Here is an 18,293-nt window from a genome sequence, read left to right on the forward strand (position 1 = left end):
GATAACTCTTCACCTCAATAATAATCTGTGACAAGAAGTTCCACAGGTGAGGGTGTACCTGTGATCTGTAAAATGGCGTAATAATACTTTTGGAGATAAGAGTACACCTCTACCCCGATATAATATGAATTCTGATATAACGCGGTAAAGCAGTGCTCCGGGGGGGGCGGGGCTGCGCACTCCGGCGGATCAAAGCAAGTTCGATATAACGCGGTTTCACCTATAACGTGCTAAGATATTTTGGCTCCCGAGGACAGCGTTATATCGAGATAGAGGTGTATTTGTTTCCTTAGTGACTTATTGAGTCTGGTATTAATAGTAATAAATAATATTTCAGGTTTCAGAGTAGCAGCCGTGTTAGTCTGTATCCGCAAAAAGAACAGGAGTATTTGTGGCACCTTAGAGACTAACAAATTTATTAGAGCATAAGCTTTCGTGGGCTACAGCCCACTTCTTCGGATGCATATAGAGTGGAACATATATTGAGGAGATATATATACACACATACAGAGAGCATGAACAGGTGGGAGTTGTCTTACCAACTCTGAGAGGCCAATTAAGTAAGAGAAAAAAAGTTTTGAAGTGATAATCAAGATAGCTCAGTACAGACAGTTTGATAAGAAGTGTGAGAATACTTACAAGGGGAGATAGATTCAATGTTTGTAATGGCTCAGCCATTCCCAGTCCTTATTCAATCCTGAGTTGATTGTATCTAGTTTGCATATCAATTCCAGCTCAGCAGTCTCTGGTTGGAGTCTGTTTTTGAAGTTTTTCTGTTGTAAGATAGCCACCCGCAGGTCTGTCATTGAATGGCCAGACAGGTTAAAGTGTTCTCCCACTGGTTTTTGAGTATTATGATTCCTGATGTCAGATTTGTGTCCATTAATTCTTTTGCGTAGAGACTGTCCGGTTTGGCCAATGTACATGGCAGAGGGGCATTGCTGGCACATGATGGCATATATCACATTGGTAGATGTGCAGGTGAACGAGCCCCTGATGGTATAAATAATAATAAATAATATTTGTATACCATCTGGCCACTAAAGAATCTTAATCACTTTTCAATAAGAAAAGAATTAAACAGCTTTAAATGTACAATCTCTAAAACAGTTTAAATCAGTGTAAAGCCATAAGTAAAATCATAAATGCAGTTGAGTTCATATCACTAGAGAAACTACTTTTGGCTAAACTCACGGGGATAGGAAGAATTTGTAATTACCTTGAAAGTGTATTAACACTGTCAATGTGGACACTGAAAATTTCAGAAAAAGGCCCAGTGAAAGAATATTGCTATGTAATAATTTTAGTATGCTGTTATGAGCAAGTCCCATTCTGACTTCTTTCATTGTTGTCTAATTCATCAAGAAAGCAAAGGTGTGACCCAGGGGAAAGTGAGGTATCTTTTGATCAAAAATTTCCAGCAATTTAAACCAGTGCAAGCAGGGTGTGTAGATCTGTTTGCATTATGCTTAATGACAGAGGATGTTGGGGACATGGCTTTCCCAGATCAATTCTTTTGAAGCAGGTTTCAGAGTTGTAGCCGTGTTAGTCTGTATCAGCAAAAACAATGAGGAGTCCTTGTGGCACCTTAGAGACTAACAAATTTATTTGGGCATAAGCTTTCATGGGCTAGAACCCACTTCATCAGATGCATGGAGTGGAAAATACAGTAGCAGGTATAAATACACAGTACATGAAAAGATGGGTGTTGCCTTACCAAGTGGGAGGTCAGTCTAACAAGATAATTCAATTAACAGTAGGATACCAAGGGAGGAAAAATCACTTTTGTAGTGGTAATGAGAGTGGCCCATTTCAAACAGTTGACAAGAAGGTGTAAGTAACAGTAGGAGGAAATTAGGTTTTATAATGACCCATCCACTCCCAGTCGTTAAGCTCACACCTGCTTGTCAACTGTTTGAAATGGGCCAACAGATGCAAAACCTGTAGATGTAGCTGCATTGCTACGATGATCAACACTCCCCCTCTTTCCCCAAACACACCTTTCAAGATCTGTGGGTTCTACACATGTCTATCACAACATGTGGTATACCTCACCCAGTGAACTAAATGCCCCAATAACAACTATATGGTTGAAACCAGACAATTACTATGCTCTCAAATGAATTCACATAGAAAAATGATAAAGGACAAAAACACCAAATCACCTGTCGGTGAACACTCTCCACAGAGGTCTGACAGAGGTCCTCATCCTTAAAGAAAATCTTCATAACACCTTTAAAAGACAAGTCTGGGAGTTTAAATTCATAACTTTGCTAGACACTAAAAATCATGGACTGAATAAAGATACTGGATTTATAACAACCTATAACCCAGTAAACCGCTCCCCTCAGCTTTTTTTCCTCTCCTTTTCCCCTTTGACTGGAGAGGTGTTAGCTGGCCACTTCACCTTGAATGGTCCCTTGAGATGTGTTAAATACTTGTGCTAAACAATCTGACCCTTGAATTTAGCTTTGACACTGAGTACATTTCCCAGATTTGAAGAAATCTTGTGTGAGCTCAAAAGCTTATCTCTCTCACCAGCAGAAGTTGGTCTAATAAAAGAGATTACCTCACCCATTTTGTCTCTCTAGGGCTATGTCTACACTAGAGACCTTACAGTGGTACTGATGCAGCTGCGCCATTGTAAGATATCCCATGTAGCCGTTCTATGCCGACGGGAGAGAGCTCTCCTGTCGACATAATTAAATCACCCCCAACAAGCAGCAGTAGCTATGTCGATAGGAGAGCATCTCCTGCCGACATAGCACTGTCCACACCAGTGCTTCTGTCGGTCAGGGATGTGTTTTTTCACACCCGAGTGACATAAGTTTTACTGACAAAAGTGCTAGTGTAGACATAGCCTTAGGGTACGTCTATACTTACCTCCGGGTCCGGTGGTAAGCAATCGATCTTCTGGGATCGATTTATCGCATCTTGTCTAGACGCGATAAATCGATCCTGGATCGATCCCGGAAGTGCTCACCGTCGACGCCGGTACTCCTGCTCTGCGAGAGGAGTACGCGCAGTCGACGGGGGAGCCTGCCTGCCGCGTCTGGACCCGCGGTAAGTTCGAACTAAGGTACTTCGACTTCAGCTACGTTATTCACGTAGCTGAAGTTGCGTATCTTAGTTCGAAGTGGGGGGTTAGTGTGGACCAGCCCGAAGAAATGTACTAGGGGCATTTCATCCCTTATGCTTTAGGGCATAAAATGACCACTAATAGGTTAGGGAAAACCACCACTTTCCCTCCTATGGGCAGAGTGTTTTGTGTTTATCCATTAATAAGTAGTCTTGCACCTTTCTCTGAAGTGTGTGATATTAGCCATTGTCAGTCAGGATATCAAACTAGATGGTCAACTAGTCTGATCTGGCATGACAGTTCCTTTCTTCCTCTGTTTTTAACCATTTTTAAAGCAAATTCAATGTTTCTGAATGGGTTATGCTGACAGCTATTTATAGCAATCTTCACTTGCTAATTGCTCAAGAAACAATCTCGTATTTGTTCTGGGAGGGTCTCTAAGCAGAAATTTTGTTTGGTACTTAGAAGCAGGGCAGCATACTGAGCACAAGAAGCCCTGCTGTATGTCACAACAGTATTTTCCTAAATCAGCTCACAACCTGGGTTAGCCAACATTCAGTGAAGAGCTTGTGTTGATTGTTCCCACTGAGCATCTGGGAGTCACAAAAAGGACAATCTGCAGGAGAGGAGCAGAACTTTTCTCCTGGCCAATTGTGATGAGGGCACGGGAAAGCAAGATTGGGGAGAGGAGGAGAAAAAAAGACCAGGTAATTAAGAGATAAAGGGAAGATTACTTCGATCCTGCCCTGCCCTCCAAATTTACCAAATCTTTATCAAGCAAATAACCATACCTATTAGTCATGACCCAGTATGTAAAATGCTGATCCATACTAGGACCCACTGGCAGCATGTCATGACAAGTGCGAGTGGCACTGGTTTCTCAACAATATGCTGCCTCTCAAGCCTGTGTATACTGAGTATTCAGCATATTTTTTCAGTCGCTGAAAATGATTAACTTAATTTCTGATCAATGTCACTGTTCTGTAATTAATTACTATAAAATCATGCAAGAGTCATTACTTATAGTGGAGTGTAAAAATTTTCCACTATGGAGCAGAGTGTTTTTGGTTCTATTCCCTGGCAAAGAGATTTGGTCAACTTTAATACATAATGATTTCTATCAAGGATTCTTTAATACATTATATGCAAAAGTAATTTAAAAAGAAGAGGGATGATCAATAATTAATTTGAACACTTCCATACATTTGCTGGTTCAAAGCAATTCTGCTGTAATTTTGCTACCATCCAGCAGATTGCAGTGTAAGACTTTTGTTCACACTTCAAGGTTATTTTATTACTTTTTTGGTAGTAATGTTGCTCAGTTACCAGTTACTTGTTTAAATTGTTATCCCTGGATTTTCAGGAGCTAACTAAAAACATGCTAATCTGTTTTAAGCATATGTCCAACAACTAATAATTCGTCTGTTACTCATTTCCCTTTCCAGAGTATTTTAACCAAACAACAGAATTCTTAGGCCACTTTTCTAGAAATACTTTTTTTTTTTTTTTTTTTTTAAATGGTGTGTCTGCTCAGAGTAAGACTGGCGCCTTCTCCCCTGGCCAGGATATCTCCCAATGCTGTTCCTGGCAGTCTGTCTTGTTTACGTCTATTGGTCTGGCGACTCCTCTTAGTACTTCTACGGATGTTTGGCAGACACTCTCAGCACAGCTGGATTGGATGCTTCAGGTCTACACACTGAAATATTTCCAAGAAATAGCGGCATTTCTTGATTAGAAATCAAACTGGTTTCTTTCTATGAATTGGTCTGTGAGCAATGAAAGTCTTTGATCCTAGGGCATTTAAATTGAGAGTTTAAAAGTTTAAAATTTAACTAAGTTTCTTGTTCTCAATTTATTGAGATGTTGGGGCAGCCATATTGAATAGCAAATATGGATTACTTGCACAGCAGATTTGCAGTTCATGAAGAAGAAAAGAATGAAGCAGAGCAGTGAATAAGCTAATGAAGTGAGAAAGTAAAAGCAGTTGTAGTGATCCTCCTTATCTTAATAACTAAGCAGGTCTATTTAGTAACATAGCTTTGCAGTCTAAAAATATCTTCCTTCCAAATGACTTTCAAAGCTGGTTGCAGTTGGAAAATAACTTCGGTAACATGATGTCTGTTCAAGCCAATTATTTTCATATCATTTTACTTTTCAGTCTCTGCATACTGCTGCTCATACAAATTATTCTTTTCAGAAATTAATATAGATGTTAATAGTTCAATGACTTACATCTCATCTAAACCATCATTTTCATGTGAAGATAATGTATATCTTTAAGTTTAATTTCTTATCCTCCAAACTTTAGGGTATTCTTTTTGGGTATTCAGTATTGTTATAATGATCATATGGGAAACCAAAGTTTCTCCATTTATCTGCTGCACAAACACAAGTATAGTTAGCTGCAATGTATAATTCTCCATATATGTTAATATAGCTGACCTCTAATCTGGAGCAGCCAGTTTTAGTATTAAAAGTGTAGTTCAGTTGGAGCTAGTCAGAGTTGGACTACAAGGTATAATTTTGAGGGAATTTAGTGAACATATAATGTGAGGAAGTATTAAAATCCATTGGTGTAGAAGGAGTGCTGGGAAAAGTAAAAGACTAAATAAAGTGCAACAAACTATAGTCCCTCTGAAAATGGAAACTGCAAAGAAAACCAAGTGATCATGGTGGATAAATAAGTATCTACTCAAACTTCTGGGATTGAAAAGAAACTCCACTGGGATTGAAGAAGGGGAGAGAAAACAAAACTAGATAGGAGTTTAACACACAAGGAAAAAGGTGAGAGCCATGAAGAAAATGAATTAATTACCTTGATGTGAAAGGAATCAGAAGGGTTTTTAAAAGTATATTGGGGTGGGAGGAAGAACCTGCCCAAGTTAGTAGGTCCATTAATAAATGAAGATGTGAAAGTGAGACCAGGCATTCACATGGCACTGTTGCAGCTGGCATTGCCAGATATTTACATGCCAGATGCGCTAAAGATTCATATGTCTCTTCATGCTTCATCCATCATTCCAGAGGACATTCGTCCAGGCTGATGACAGGTTCTGCTTGATAACAATCCAAAGCAATGCAGACTGACGCATGTTCGTTTTCAGCATCTGAGTCAGGTGCCATCAGCAGAAGGTTGATTTTTATTTATTTTATTTATTTATTTATTTTTTTTGGTAGTTCGGGTTCTGTAGTTTCTGCATCGGAGTGTTACTCTTTTAAGACTTCTGAAAGCATGCTCCACACCTCATCCCTCTCAGATTTTGGAAGGCACTACAGATTCTTAAACCTTGGGTCGAGTGCTGTAGCTATCTTTAAAAATCTCACATTGGTACCTTTTTTGCGTTTTGTCAAATCTGCAGCGAAAGTGTTCTTAAAATGAACAACATGTGCTGAGTCATCATACGAGACTACTGTAACATGAAATACATGGCAGAATGCCATTAAAACAGAGCAGAAGACACATAATTCTCCCCCAAGAAGTTCAGTCATAAATTTAATTAACGCATTATATTTTAACGAGCGTCATCAGCATGGAAGCATGTCCTCTGGAATGGCAGCTGAAGCATGAAGGGGCATACGAATGTTTAGCATATCTAGCACGTAAATACCTTGCAATGCTGGCTACAAAAGTGCCATGTGAACGCCTGTTCTCACTTTCTGGTGATATTGTAAATAAGAAGTGGGCAACATTATCTCCCGTAAATGTAAACAAACTTGTTTGTCTTATCGATTGGCTGAACAAGAAGTAGGACTGAGTGGACTTGTAGGCTCCAAAGTTTTACATTGTTTTGTTTTCGAGTGCATAAAATCATAGAATATTAGGGTTGGAAGAGACCTCAGGAGATCATCTAGTCCAATCCCCTGCTCAAAGCAGGACAACGCCAACTAAATCATCCCAGCCAGGGCTTTGTCAAGCCAGGCCTTAAAAACCTCTAAGCATGGATATTCCACCACCACCCTAAATAACCCATTCCAATGCTTCACCACCCTCCTAGTGAAATAATGTTTCCTAATATCCAACCTAGACCTCCCCCACTGCAACTCGAGACCATTGCTTCTTGTTCTGTCATCTGCCACCACTGAGAAAAGCCTAGCTCCATCCTTTTTGGACCCCCCCCCCCCTTCAGGTAGTTGAAGGCTGCTATCAAATCCCACCTCACTCTTCTCTTCTGCAGACTAAATAACCCCAGTTCCCTCAGCCTCTCCTCGTAAGTCATGTGCCCCAGCCCCATAATCATTTTTGTTGCCCTCCGCTGGACTCTCTCCAGTTTGTCCACATCCCTTCTGTACTGGGGGGACCAAAACTGGACACAATACTCCAGATGTGGCCTCACCAGTGCCGAATACAGGGGAATAATTACTTCCCTCGATCTGCTGGCAATGCTCCTACTAATACAGTCCAATATGCTGTTGGCCTTCTTGACAACAAGGGCACACTGCTGACTCATATCCAGCTTCTTGTCCACTGTAATCCCCTGGTCCTTTTCTGCAGAACTGCTGCTTAGCCAGTTGGTCCCCAGCCTGTAGTCGTGCATGGGATTCTTCCTTCCTAAGTGTTGAACCTCATCAGATTTTTTTTTTGGCCCAATCCTCCAATTTGTCTAGGTCACTCTGGACACTATCCCTACCCTCCAGTGTATCTACCTCTCCCCCCAGCTTAGTGTCATCTGCGAACTTGCTGAAGGTGCAATTCATCCCATCATCCAGATCATTAGTAAAGATTTTGAACAAAACCAGCCCCAGGACCAACCCCTGGGGCACTCCGCTTGATACCAGCTGCCAACTAGACATTGAGCCATTGATCACTACCCGTTGAGCCCAACAATCTAGCCAGCTTTCTATCCACCTTATAGTCCATTCATCCAGTTCATACTACTTTTTTTTCTTGCTGGCAAGAATACTGTGGGAGACCGTATCAAATCTTTGCTAAAGTCAAGATATATCACATCCACCGCTTTCCCCATATACACAGAACCAGTTATCTCATCATAGAAGGCAATCAGGTTGGTCAGGCATGACTTGCCCTTGGTGAATCCATGTTGACTGTTCCTGATCACCTTCCTCTCCTCCAAGTGCTTCATAACTTCTCCAAGTGCAGTTATGTAACAAAAAAAATAAATCTACATTTGTAAGTTGCATTTTCATGATAAAGAGATTGCACTACAATACTTGTCTCAGGTGAACTGAAAAAATACTATTTCTTTTGTTTATCATTTTTACAGGGCAAATATTTGTAATAAAAAATAATATAAATTGAGCAGTGTACACTTTGTATTCTGTGTTGTAATTGAAATCAATATATTTGAAAATGTAGAAAAACATCCAAAATATTTAATAAATTTCAATTGGTATTCTATTGTTTGACAGTACGATAAAAATTGCAATTACTCGCGATTAATTTTTTTGTTAATCGCGTCAGTTAACTGCGATTAATTGACAGCCCTAATTAACTTCATTTAGATCCGTTTATTAGACTTCTGTATATTGCTTGCCTAATACCACGTTAAATTGAATTCTCTTATAGTTTCTCTCTCAATGGGGATTATTGTAGAAAAACTTAAAACTTCTTTTCTGTTCACTCCTTTAACCAGTATAAAGTAGACAAAAATATATCTTTGACTTGCCAAGAAGTGCAGCCTAACGATTGGACAAATTTTATCTGGAGCCTAAGGCTTAGTATTTTAAATAGACCCTCTGATCTCTTTTGTCATTGTAAAACAATGTTTGACTTCAGTGATCCATGTATTCACTGTAATCTCATATTCTGTGGAAGAATCTCTCAATATCAAGAATTACTCCTTTTCATGAACATTGTTGAATTCTATTAGTTAGTTTGATAAATCTGCGCTATTACATTTAAAAAGAAATAAAAGAGGGAGGCAATGAAAGGAAGTAAGGAAAAAGAATATTCAACCGCCAGGAAAATACTAGCCCATTTTAAATTAAGGCTGTTAAGCAGGAACATGTGTTGTCTTGTAAACTTGGGTCAGAGGAACCTGGGTCAACACTGGACAACTCACTGTTTAGAAGAATTGTGATACACCTCTACCCCTCTATAACGTGACCCGATATAACACGAATTCGGATATAACGCGGTAAAGCAGTGCTCCGGGGGGCGGGGCTGCGCACTCCCGTGGATCAAACCAAGTTCGATATAACGCGGTTTCATCTATAACGTGGTAAGATTTTTTTTTGGCTCCCGAGGACAGCGTTATATCGAGATAGAGGTGTACTTGCTACCAGTGTGTGGATGGTAAGGGAAAGGGTAACTCCTCCTTTACCTCTCATGGAGCTTCTCTCCTGAGACACTGCTCTGCCTTATCAGTCACCATCTCATTTTAGCATAATGTGAGTAGGTGAGTGGATTTGTTAGTTGATGCTTGCATCATGTGAAGTATAGGATGTGTGAAGAAGCATGGTCTGGTGTTTGAAGTACAGGACTCAGAATAATGAGATCTGAATTTTGCCATATAGTTGGTGTGTGTCATTTAACCTCTCTGCCTCAGTTAGAACAATTTTTTAAGTAGGAAATTATCTACCACATGTTGTATGAAGTTTCATACATTTATCATAGAATCATAGAACTGGAAGGGACCTCGAGAGGTCTAGTCCAATCCCCTGCACTCATGGCAGGACTAAGTATTATCTAAAACATTCCTGAAAGGTATTTTTCTAACCTGCTCTTAAAAATCTCCAATGATGGAGATTCCACAACCTCCCTAGGCAATTTATTCCAGTTCTTAACCACCCCTACAGTTAGGAAGTTTTTCCTAATGTCCAACCTAAACCTCTCTTGCTGCAATTTATGCCCATTTCTTCTTGGCCTATCCTTAGAGGTTAAGAAAAAAAAAATCATCTTCTCCTTGTAACAACCTTTTACATATTTGAAAACTATTATCATGTCCCCTCTCAGCCTTCTCTTTTCCATACTAAACAAACCCAATTTTTTCAGTCTTCCCTCATAGTTCATGTTTTCTAGACCTCTAATCATTTTTGTTGTTGTTCTCTGGACTCTCTCCAATTTGTCCACATCCTTCCTGCAATGTGGTGCCCAGAATTGGACACAATGCTCCAGTTGAGGCCTAATCAGTGCAGACTAGAGTGGAAGAATTACTTCTTGTGTCTTACTTACAACACTCCTGCTAATACATCCCAGAAGGATGTTTGCTTTTTTGCAACAGCGTTACACTGTTGACTCGTATTTAGCTTGTGGTCCCCTATGACCCCCAGATCCCTTTCCGCAGTACTCCTTTCTAGGCAGTCATTTCCAATTTTGTATGTGTGCCACTGATTGTTCCTTCCTAAATGGAGTACTTTCCATTTGTCCTTATTGAATTTCATCCTATTTGCTTCAGACCATTTCTCCAGTTTGTCCAGAGGTAATGTCATGTAATGCAATATCATATTTTTTCTGTAAACCTATATCCATGTGTACTACTTTTGCTACTCATTACTACTTTGTCTATGTCTGAATCCCTGGATACTGATCCTGCAAGAGCAAGATATTCCAACCACTGGTTTTTTTGTACCTTTTTTTGCTACACAATCTGTCGTATCACATGGTACACTCTCTACTGATTGTCCGCATAGGACTTCAATATGCTGAACATTTGTCTCCACGGTTGCAAAAACTAGCTCATGACCCAGTGAGCAAGTTTAGCAGTGGTATTTCAAGGGTTCTCAAACTTCATTGCACCGCGACGCCCTTTTGACAACAAAAATTACTACATGACCCCAGGAGGTGGGGCCAGAGCCTGAGCCCTGCCGTGGTGCCACTCCAGACAGGGGGGCCAAAGCCAAAATCCAATCCCCACCGCCTTGTGCAGGGGGGCCAAAGCAGAAGCCTGAGCCCCGCTGCTAGGGCTGAAGCACTTGGGCTTTGGCCCCGGGTGATGGGGCTTGGGCTTGGGCTTCGACCCTAGGCCCCAGCAAGTCTAACGCAGCCCTGGCGACCACCATTAAAACGGGGTTGTGACAAACTTTTGGCGCCCAACCCACAGTTTGAAAATGGCTGATAGACCACTGACTGCTACAGGTATTTAAGACCTTATCATCAGGGCCGGCTCCAGGCACCAGCCTGGCAAGCAGGTGCTTACGGCGGCCACTCCGGAGAGGGGCGGCACGTCCAGCTATTCGGCGGCAATTCGGCGGATGGTCCCTCACTCCTGCTCGGAGCGAAGGACCTCCCGCTGAATTGTCGCCGCAGATCGCGATCGCGGCTTTATTTATTTATTTATTTATTTATTTTGGCTGCTTGGGGCGGCCAAAACCCTGGAGCCGGCCCTGCTTATCATAGAACCCTATTCAAGGCTTATCTCATCACAGTGTTAAAAATACTTTGGGGAGAAAGTGAAGTAGTGGGGAGAATACAACTAGGTAAAGTTGATTGAACCCAAATGTGTGTTAACCATGGAGGAATGAGAATTGTAAGATGATGATTCTAAGTTGACATATGGGTATGTCTGTGTTAGCACCTTACCACTATAGGAATTAGGGTATTACACTGGCAAAGTGCTTTTAGTGTGGATGCAGCTATACTGGCAAAGCTGTTGTCTCTCCCCCCTCTCCCCCCTCCTCCCCCGTGAGAGAAAGACATTATACTGGTAAAAGTGCAGTTTTGCCAATATAGCTGTATGTACGCTACAGATTTCTGATGGCACAGCTGGAATTGCACTTCTTCATACCACTGACCGACATGACATAATGCCAGCAGCAATCTGTAGTGTAGACTTAGCCATAGAGAGTAGAAGATATTTGACAGTTGAGCGATAGTGAGAGAAAATGGGAAGAAGCACATGTCCATGAAAAATAAAAACATTCTCTGTAAAAATATAGATATAGAGAGAGTGTTTTTCTTATATCTACATATATAAAATGTTCTGTTCCTTTTGCTATGTATTGGTATTTCTGATTATGTAATTATTCACTTACTAATACAGTCCAGTATCTGAAAGCTCTATAGAGAGCGATTTGGGGAGAAAAATAGAACATAGCTTCCTTTTAGTTCTGCTGAAATAAAGTGGACGGAGGTTTTTTGGGGGATGGGGGAGGGCAGAATGGAAAAATATCTTTCTAAAACAGGGACCTATGGTATCTGTGAATCTACAAGCATCCTTTAAATGTGTTAATAGAGTTCCTTTTATCTTTTCTTTTTCAGAGCTAAATACCACAAATTAAAATACGGCACAGAATTGAATCAGGGAGATATGAAGCCTCCAAACTATGATTCTGGTAAGAATTTAAGAGTGAGGGAAATATGGTATAAAGTTCTCCTGTAATTTTAGCTACAGTTTGTTGAACAACTTAGTGGACACAAAGAGGATAGTAAAGATTGCTTAATGTTGCAAAAGACAAACGTTAGCCAATGCAGTTTGTTACACTGATGATATAGGTACTGTTTGTTTCTTCAATATCTGTAATTAGGCCATCAAATGAGTTGAAGTAAAAAATGGATGCTGCAGAATATATCTATTCTCTCCTCTTCAGATCAAAATTCAAGAAAGTTCTGGAGTCACAGAAAGATGTGGAAAACACATCTGGAGAATCTTATATTGGAAGAATAGAAGAATTGTTGTGCATTAACAATAACAGTGTAATGCAATAGCAATGAATTCAAAATACTTAGTACATCATTTCCTGATTCATGATCTTGTTTGGATTCTAAAAAAATTGAAACAGACGTGTGTTAGAGGTAAACTAAAGTTGGCGGTACATACTATAGAATTTTATAAAATTCCAATGACAACTGGAAAATAAATATATAACAAATGGTGAACACAAGTTTGGAACAGAACAGTTCTCCCATAGAGTGTATGTATGGATAGCTTTCTTGGGTTATCCCTCCAGAAGATGAATACTTCTCATAAAGAAATGGAGTGACTTTGAGCCACAAAAGAGGAGGAATTGGAATTCCTTTTGTTCTGATCAGCAAAATAAACCTTACCAAATGGACTTCCCCCAGGATCCAGATTATGCAACAAGTCATTGAGAGGAGGAAGGAATAAGCAGAAATTATTCCACAACTTTATTCTTCCATACAGCCAAAAAAAAAAGCCTATGTGGAAGTCATTTCTGCACACTTCACCCCTGCCATTCACTGTCCTGGTTAACTGAGTCCTGGGCAAATCCCTATTTTACTGGGTGCTGAAGATGGTCTAAAAACACTTACCTATCAAATTCTCAACACCCTTGTCCCTTCCCAAACTACACAAAATACAATGAAGCACAAACTGAGGCATCTTATTTCTCATCTCTTACAAAATAGTGCCACTCGGCTCTTGTACCCAGATTGGAAGAATACTGAATTCTGTTACATCCTACATGTAGCTGCTTAAAAGAATGGAGGTTCTTGCACCATATGGGATCTAAAGCTGGTTTTTCATATGCTTTCAGGATGGAGATTTTTCTATTATTTCTAGTCCATGCGAGTTGTTCTTGCTTTACTGCATAGATCCACGCACATCTGCATGCTTCTCTTGGACCAAGTCAGAAAAAATGTTGAGGCTTATTTCCAGTGACACATCCTGTTTGTCCCCTCTGTGGTACCTTGGAGGTTCTAATAATTCTGGTTATAATTCTCCTAATCAAGGGATTCAACTCTTATCTGTATTTAGGTGACATTCTCAAAGAGCTCTTCTGTGCCATTTGGCAAGCAGTCCAAGTTCTTTCAATCTCCTTCCTGAAGGATAATGGATCTGTCATCAATTCTGGGGGGAAGCAAAGATCTCTCTGAGATGTCTTTACTTCAACATTAATATAGACAACCTCCAGGTTTCCTGTCTGAAGAGGAGTTAGTATGAATTTACTTCAGTCTTGATGCATAAAATTCTCTTGGCTTTTATCTAGCACAGGTTTTGATAATTGTACGATGGATCCAGCTGTGTTCAGCTGTCTTCAGAAAAAATCAATGTCTAAATGACTAATTATTTCTCATTGCTAGTCCTGAGCAAGCTTTTTTTAGATTCAAAGTAATAATAGTACTTAACATTCATATGGCACTTTTATATTTTTATTTTTTATTTTTAAGACTGAGCTGACAGGGCAGCAGCACATTTGTTTATGCCATAATAGCTTTATCTGGGTTAAAGGAAAAACTTAGTTGTGGTTTTAAATTAAAGATTATTTTCAGGTGAAAATTTGATGAAAATATGTTGAACGACTATTAAAATAACCATGGCCGGAAGAAAACTGCCAATATTGTCTAAACAAAAACAGCTACATATTTTTTTCCTTCCCCACAAATCATGGAAATATGGCTGAAGTTTAAGTTATCTGTAAGTAGGCCTGACTGAGATATGTCTCCATGACCAAATCTTAGACGTTGGTTGGGTAAACTTTAAGGATTGATATCGTGTCAAATGCAGTGGGAACCAATAAGGTTTTTTTGTAATTATTTTGTTCATTTTATAAGAACCTAATTAACCTTAAAATATGTGATCACTATAGAAAACACTGGTACAGAATTCCAGATATATGCATATGACCGCATCCTTGTGAAGAAAAGGAGTTAAAACCCATCATCTAACTGGTTCCATATTGGGAAATAATGGTAATATGAAGGTGCTGATGACAAGTATAACTTGTTCTCAGAATACAGTAGTATGCTGATGGCAATCTTTATAGTATATTCTCATAGGTAATACTGCAGAGCTGCACATATTTCAAGAGCTTTAAAAATAAGACTGAAAAAACCTGATTTGAATGAAATCTTTTCCAGATGAAGGGAATGAAACAGAGGTTCAGCCCCAACAAAATAGTCAACTAATCTGGAAACAAGGGCGACAGCTGCTGAGACAGTAAGTGTCAAAGTTCAAACAAGGGAGCTAGATACAAACAGGATTGGAAATTGAATGTGTCACTGGGATTTTCTTAAAGATTTCCATTAGACTTTTCTCTTTCGTGAAAAGGGTGGCAGAGTTGGGTTAACTTTTCCTTTTGTCACTCTAACTTTTCCAAAGTTTGAGAAGTTTTGATAAGTTGCAGAATAGAAAAAGTAAAAAGTCAGAGGGGGGCAAACTACTCGCCACTTTTCATATGCTTTCAGTGGCAAAAAGGAAAAAAATGGAGAAAAGTAGTGGGGGGGTTAAAATTTGGTTTAAGAAAATTCACAAAAATCTAATGAAAAATTTAAAATCTTTTTCACAATTTGTTTTCAATTTCAAAGAGCTTCCAATCCAAAAGGACTAGAACACCACCGTCTGTGTTGTAGTTTTCAGTTCTTGACATATTTAACTTTTTAGAGCAAGAGTTGGCTCCATATAATAATCTTCCTGCTATTTATTGTGATTACTGCAATACATTTAAAGTAACAGCAGTGAGAACATACAATAGTAATCTACAGTGATTTTGAAATGCTGTAATGGAAGGTGCATGCACTTTGATGAAACGGGGTCAAAATTTATATATTTTATCCAAATGACTGTCCCCATAACTATGCAATTTCACCGCAGTTATCAGTTAACAACCCCTTGCTTTAAATGGTCTGGTTCTTGTTGCAAGGCAACGTCAGTGAAAGGTCCTCTATTGTGTAACCCAGTCTGTCCCCACATAAACCCTATACCCTATTTTGTCAGAATCAGGTTCCGGTGATTTTCAGGTCATGCTGCAAAGCTTACCTGTGTTCCATACTTTTTTGTAGGGGAGGCCTGAGTGGGCAGAACTGTGTAGAAGAAAAGTCTGGGTTTTTTTTTGTTTTTTTGGGGTTTTTTTTGAAAGGCCTTATAATTTTGGCACTGGACCAGTTTTTTTGTTGAATGGATTATTATTTAATATATTGTATGTGTATCCATAGTTTCTGATGGGCACATTTTAAATAAACAAATATTTTCTTGGCTACGACTCAATGGTTTGAGGACAAGTCTCCCTCTCTGAATCATAGATAAAGAAGATTGTGCTGTTATATACATGATTCAGCATCATATATTATAAAATTGATGCTTAAATTAAATACAGACTTAATTTTGCATAATTAACTTATGGGACTGCCAGAAATTCAGCACTGACTCTTTCTCCCACCAGACTGGCGGCAATGAGGATGTAATTGTTGTTGTAAATGCAAGGAATGGCTTGTATTAATAGGGGGAAAACAAATGCCCTAGTTTGTCATAGTGTGTTACTAAAATGATGTAATACATGACACTTACATCCTCAGAGACCTTTACAGTATTGACCAATTAATCCTCATAACACCCCTGTGAGGTCAGTAACATTAACTCTGTTTTACAGATGAGGAAAGAGACTGAAAGATTGACTCACCCAGCACCATGCAGCATATTATTGGTAGAGCCAGTTTTAGAACTCATGCATCCCAATCCCAGGCTCAGTTTATTAGATCGCACTTTCACCTCTTATGCACGCGAGCCAAATGCACGTTCTGCAGGAATATTTAAGATTAATAAAACGATTAAGTAAGACTAGATCTGTACAAAATACATTACATCGTAAAATCATATGTTTGTCCTATTATAGCTACAGTAACAGAATGGGAAGTTGACACAATAGGTGTTTACAGGCTTTGTCTAATGGTCATCTAAGGGACAAAATTTAAGTTTTACTTTTTTAAAGTTTGGTTTAGATTTCCATGTACTTCTTGACTAATAAAACGGGTTGTGGTATGTTGTATGTAACTGACATTTGTATGAATAAATTGCAGATATTTTAAGCTAAAGTCCTTTTCCATCTTTTTTGGTAAATGTAATGAATAACGTATTGTGTAAACACTGACTGCTAGGCTCTTTGATTTTCTCAGTGACTGTAGAGACTGGTACTGCAAGAGACGATCCCCTCTGCAGCTGGTACAAGACAATTTCTTAGCATGTTTCATTAGCGCAGTACCATACTTTGCTACACATTGTGCTGAAGATGAGTTTAGGGAGAAGCTTATAATTATTTAAATCAATAAATAAAAGGGTATATTATTGAGATCTGCATGAAAGACTAGCATGAGTTCTGTTCATACAGGTATCTGCAGGAGGTGGGTTACACTGACACTGTACTGGATGTGAAGTCAAAACGAGTGCGAGCTTTGTTGGGCCTCTCAAGTGATGCATCAGACAGGGAAAATGACAAAAATCAAGAATCAATGGTAAATGGTACAGAGGCTGAGATTAAAGAAAACGCAATGATTGGGTAAGTGCCTAAGACAACAAATGTTATCTTTGTGTATAAGTGCAAATTATTATTATTATTATAAATCTAGTTTATGTTCATTTGAAAACTTATACTTTTTAGTCTTCAAACTGACTGAATATTTCTAGCCAATTCTATTTTAAAATTTTAAAGGATGAATATGGAAGCCACGCTTCTCTAAGTGTATTGCTTCTTTATGAGAATCTTAATTTTATTTCCGTTGGAAGGTGACATTAGGAAATCAAACCTTCTGATTTGTGATACATCTGTTGTTAAATGCTTAAGAGAAAATACCAACTGCCAGGGTCAGCTTTTTCTTTGGTTTATTGGAAACCTTAATATAGATTAGAGGCCTCTGCATTCTGGTAGATAGTGCTTACTGTTATAACAGTATAATCTCTAGTAAGCAGAGGATTTTATTTATAGTATCTGAAAACATTTTGAACATGGATAAGTTTTAACTGTTATAACTCTCCAACTTTGTCACTAGTGTTTACATGGATAAATATGTGAAATTCTGGGTATACTCTCAGTGTAGCTTCCATATGCTCATGCCAATCCTTTTTTGATATATTTCTAATACTATTGCAAATGTGGTACAATGAGTCAAATTGAGCAAAGTTCAATGCTTATGCTTAGGCTTTGCCAAACTTAATTATTTTTAAATTTGATGGATAATACTGATTGATATTTAAGTATTGATTTTAATTTTTATTGATTTAAATTTTCACAGGTTTGGGAAATTATGGTGTGTTAGGCAATGTGGTGGTGGGGGGACAATTAATGACACTTGACATTGAGATTCAAAAAGTTAAAGCTTTATCACCATTAAAACACAAACTGTCAAGATTTTAGACTTAGATCAAACTTTAAATTCTCAAGCACAATTTTTCTTTCTTTGCCTATTTGTAAATTTCAATTATCCAGGAAAATATTTTTTCGCTGGTTAGTGTGTATACAGTGAAATTGACGTTTATCAACATTTATCAATAAAAATCTAATCCTTTCAAGTTGACTTCTGTTTTGTTTACTAAATAATATTTTGCTGAAAGTATTGTAAATAAACTTTTAAATCTTTTTCTTGCCA

The 18,293-nt window shown here is 38.7% G+C and overlaps 1 protein-coding gene across 3 annotated transcripts in view; it reads left to right on the forward strand.

The window, feature by feature from the left end:
* STRN (striatin) overlaps positions 1-18,293 on the forward strand; it is a 93,609-nt gene that overhangs the window by 25,830 nt on the left and 49,486 nt on the right. For all 3 annotated transcript variants that reach the window (XM_024209893.2, XM_024209894.2, XM_024209895.2), the window contains exons 3-5: positions 12,237-12,310; positions 14,796-14,874; positions 17,039-17,206. In XM_024209893.2, coding sequence (XP_024065661.1) covers positions 12,237-12,310; positions 14,796-14,874; positions 17,039-17,206 — 321 coding nt within the window. The remainder of the gene's footprint in view (positions 1-12,236; positions 12,311-14,795; positions 14,875-17,038; positions 17,207-18,293) is intronic.

The sequence above is a fragment of the Terrapene carolina genome, unplaced genomic scaffold, assembly GCF_002925995.2.
Source record: "Terrapene carolina triunguis isolate 2854851 unplaced genomic scaffold, T_m_triunguis-2.0 Scaffold85, whole genome shotgun sequence".
Classification (NCBI taxonomy): Eukaryota; Metazoa; Chordata; order Testudines; family Emydidae; genus Terrapene; species Terrapene triunguis.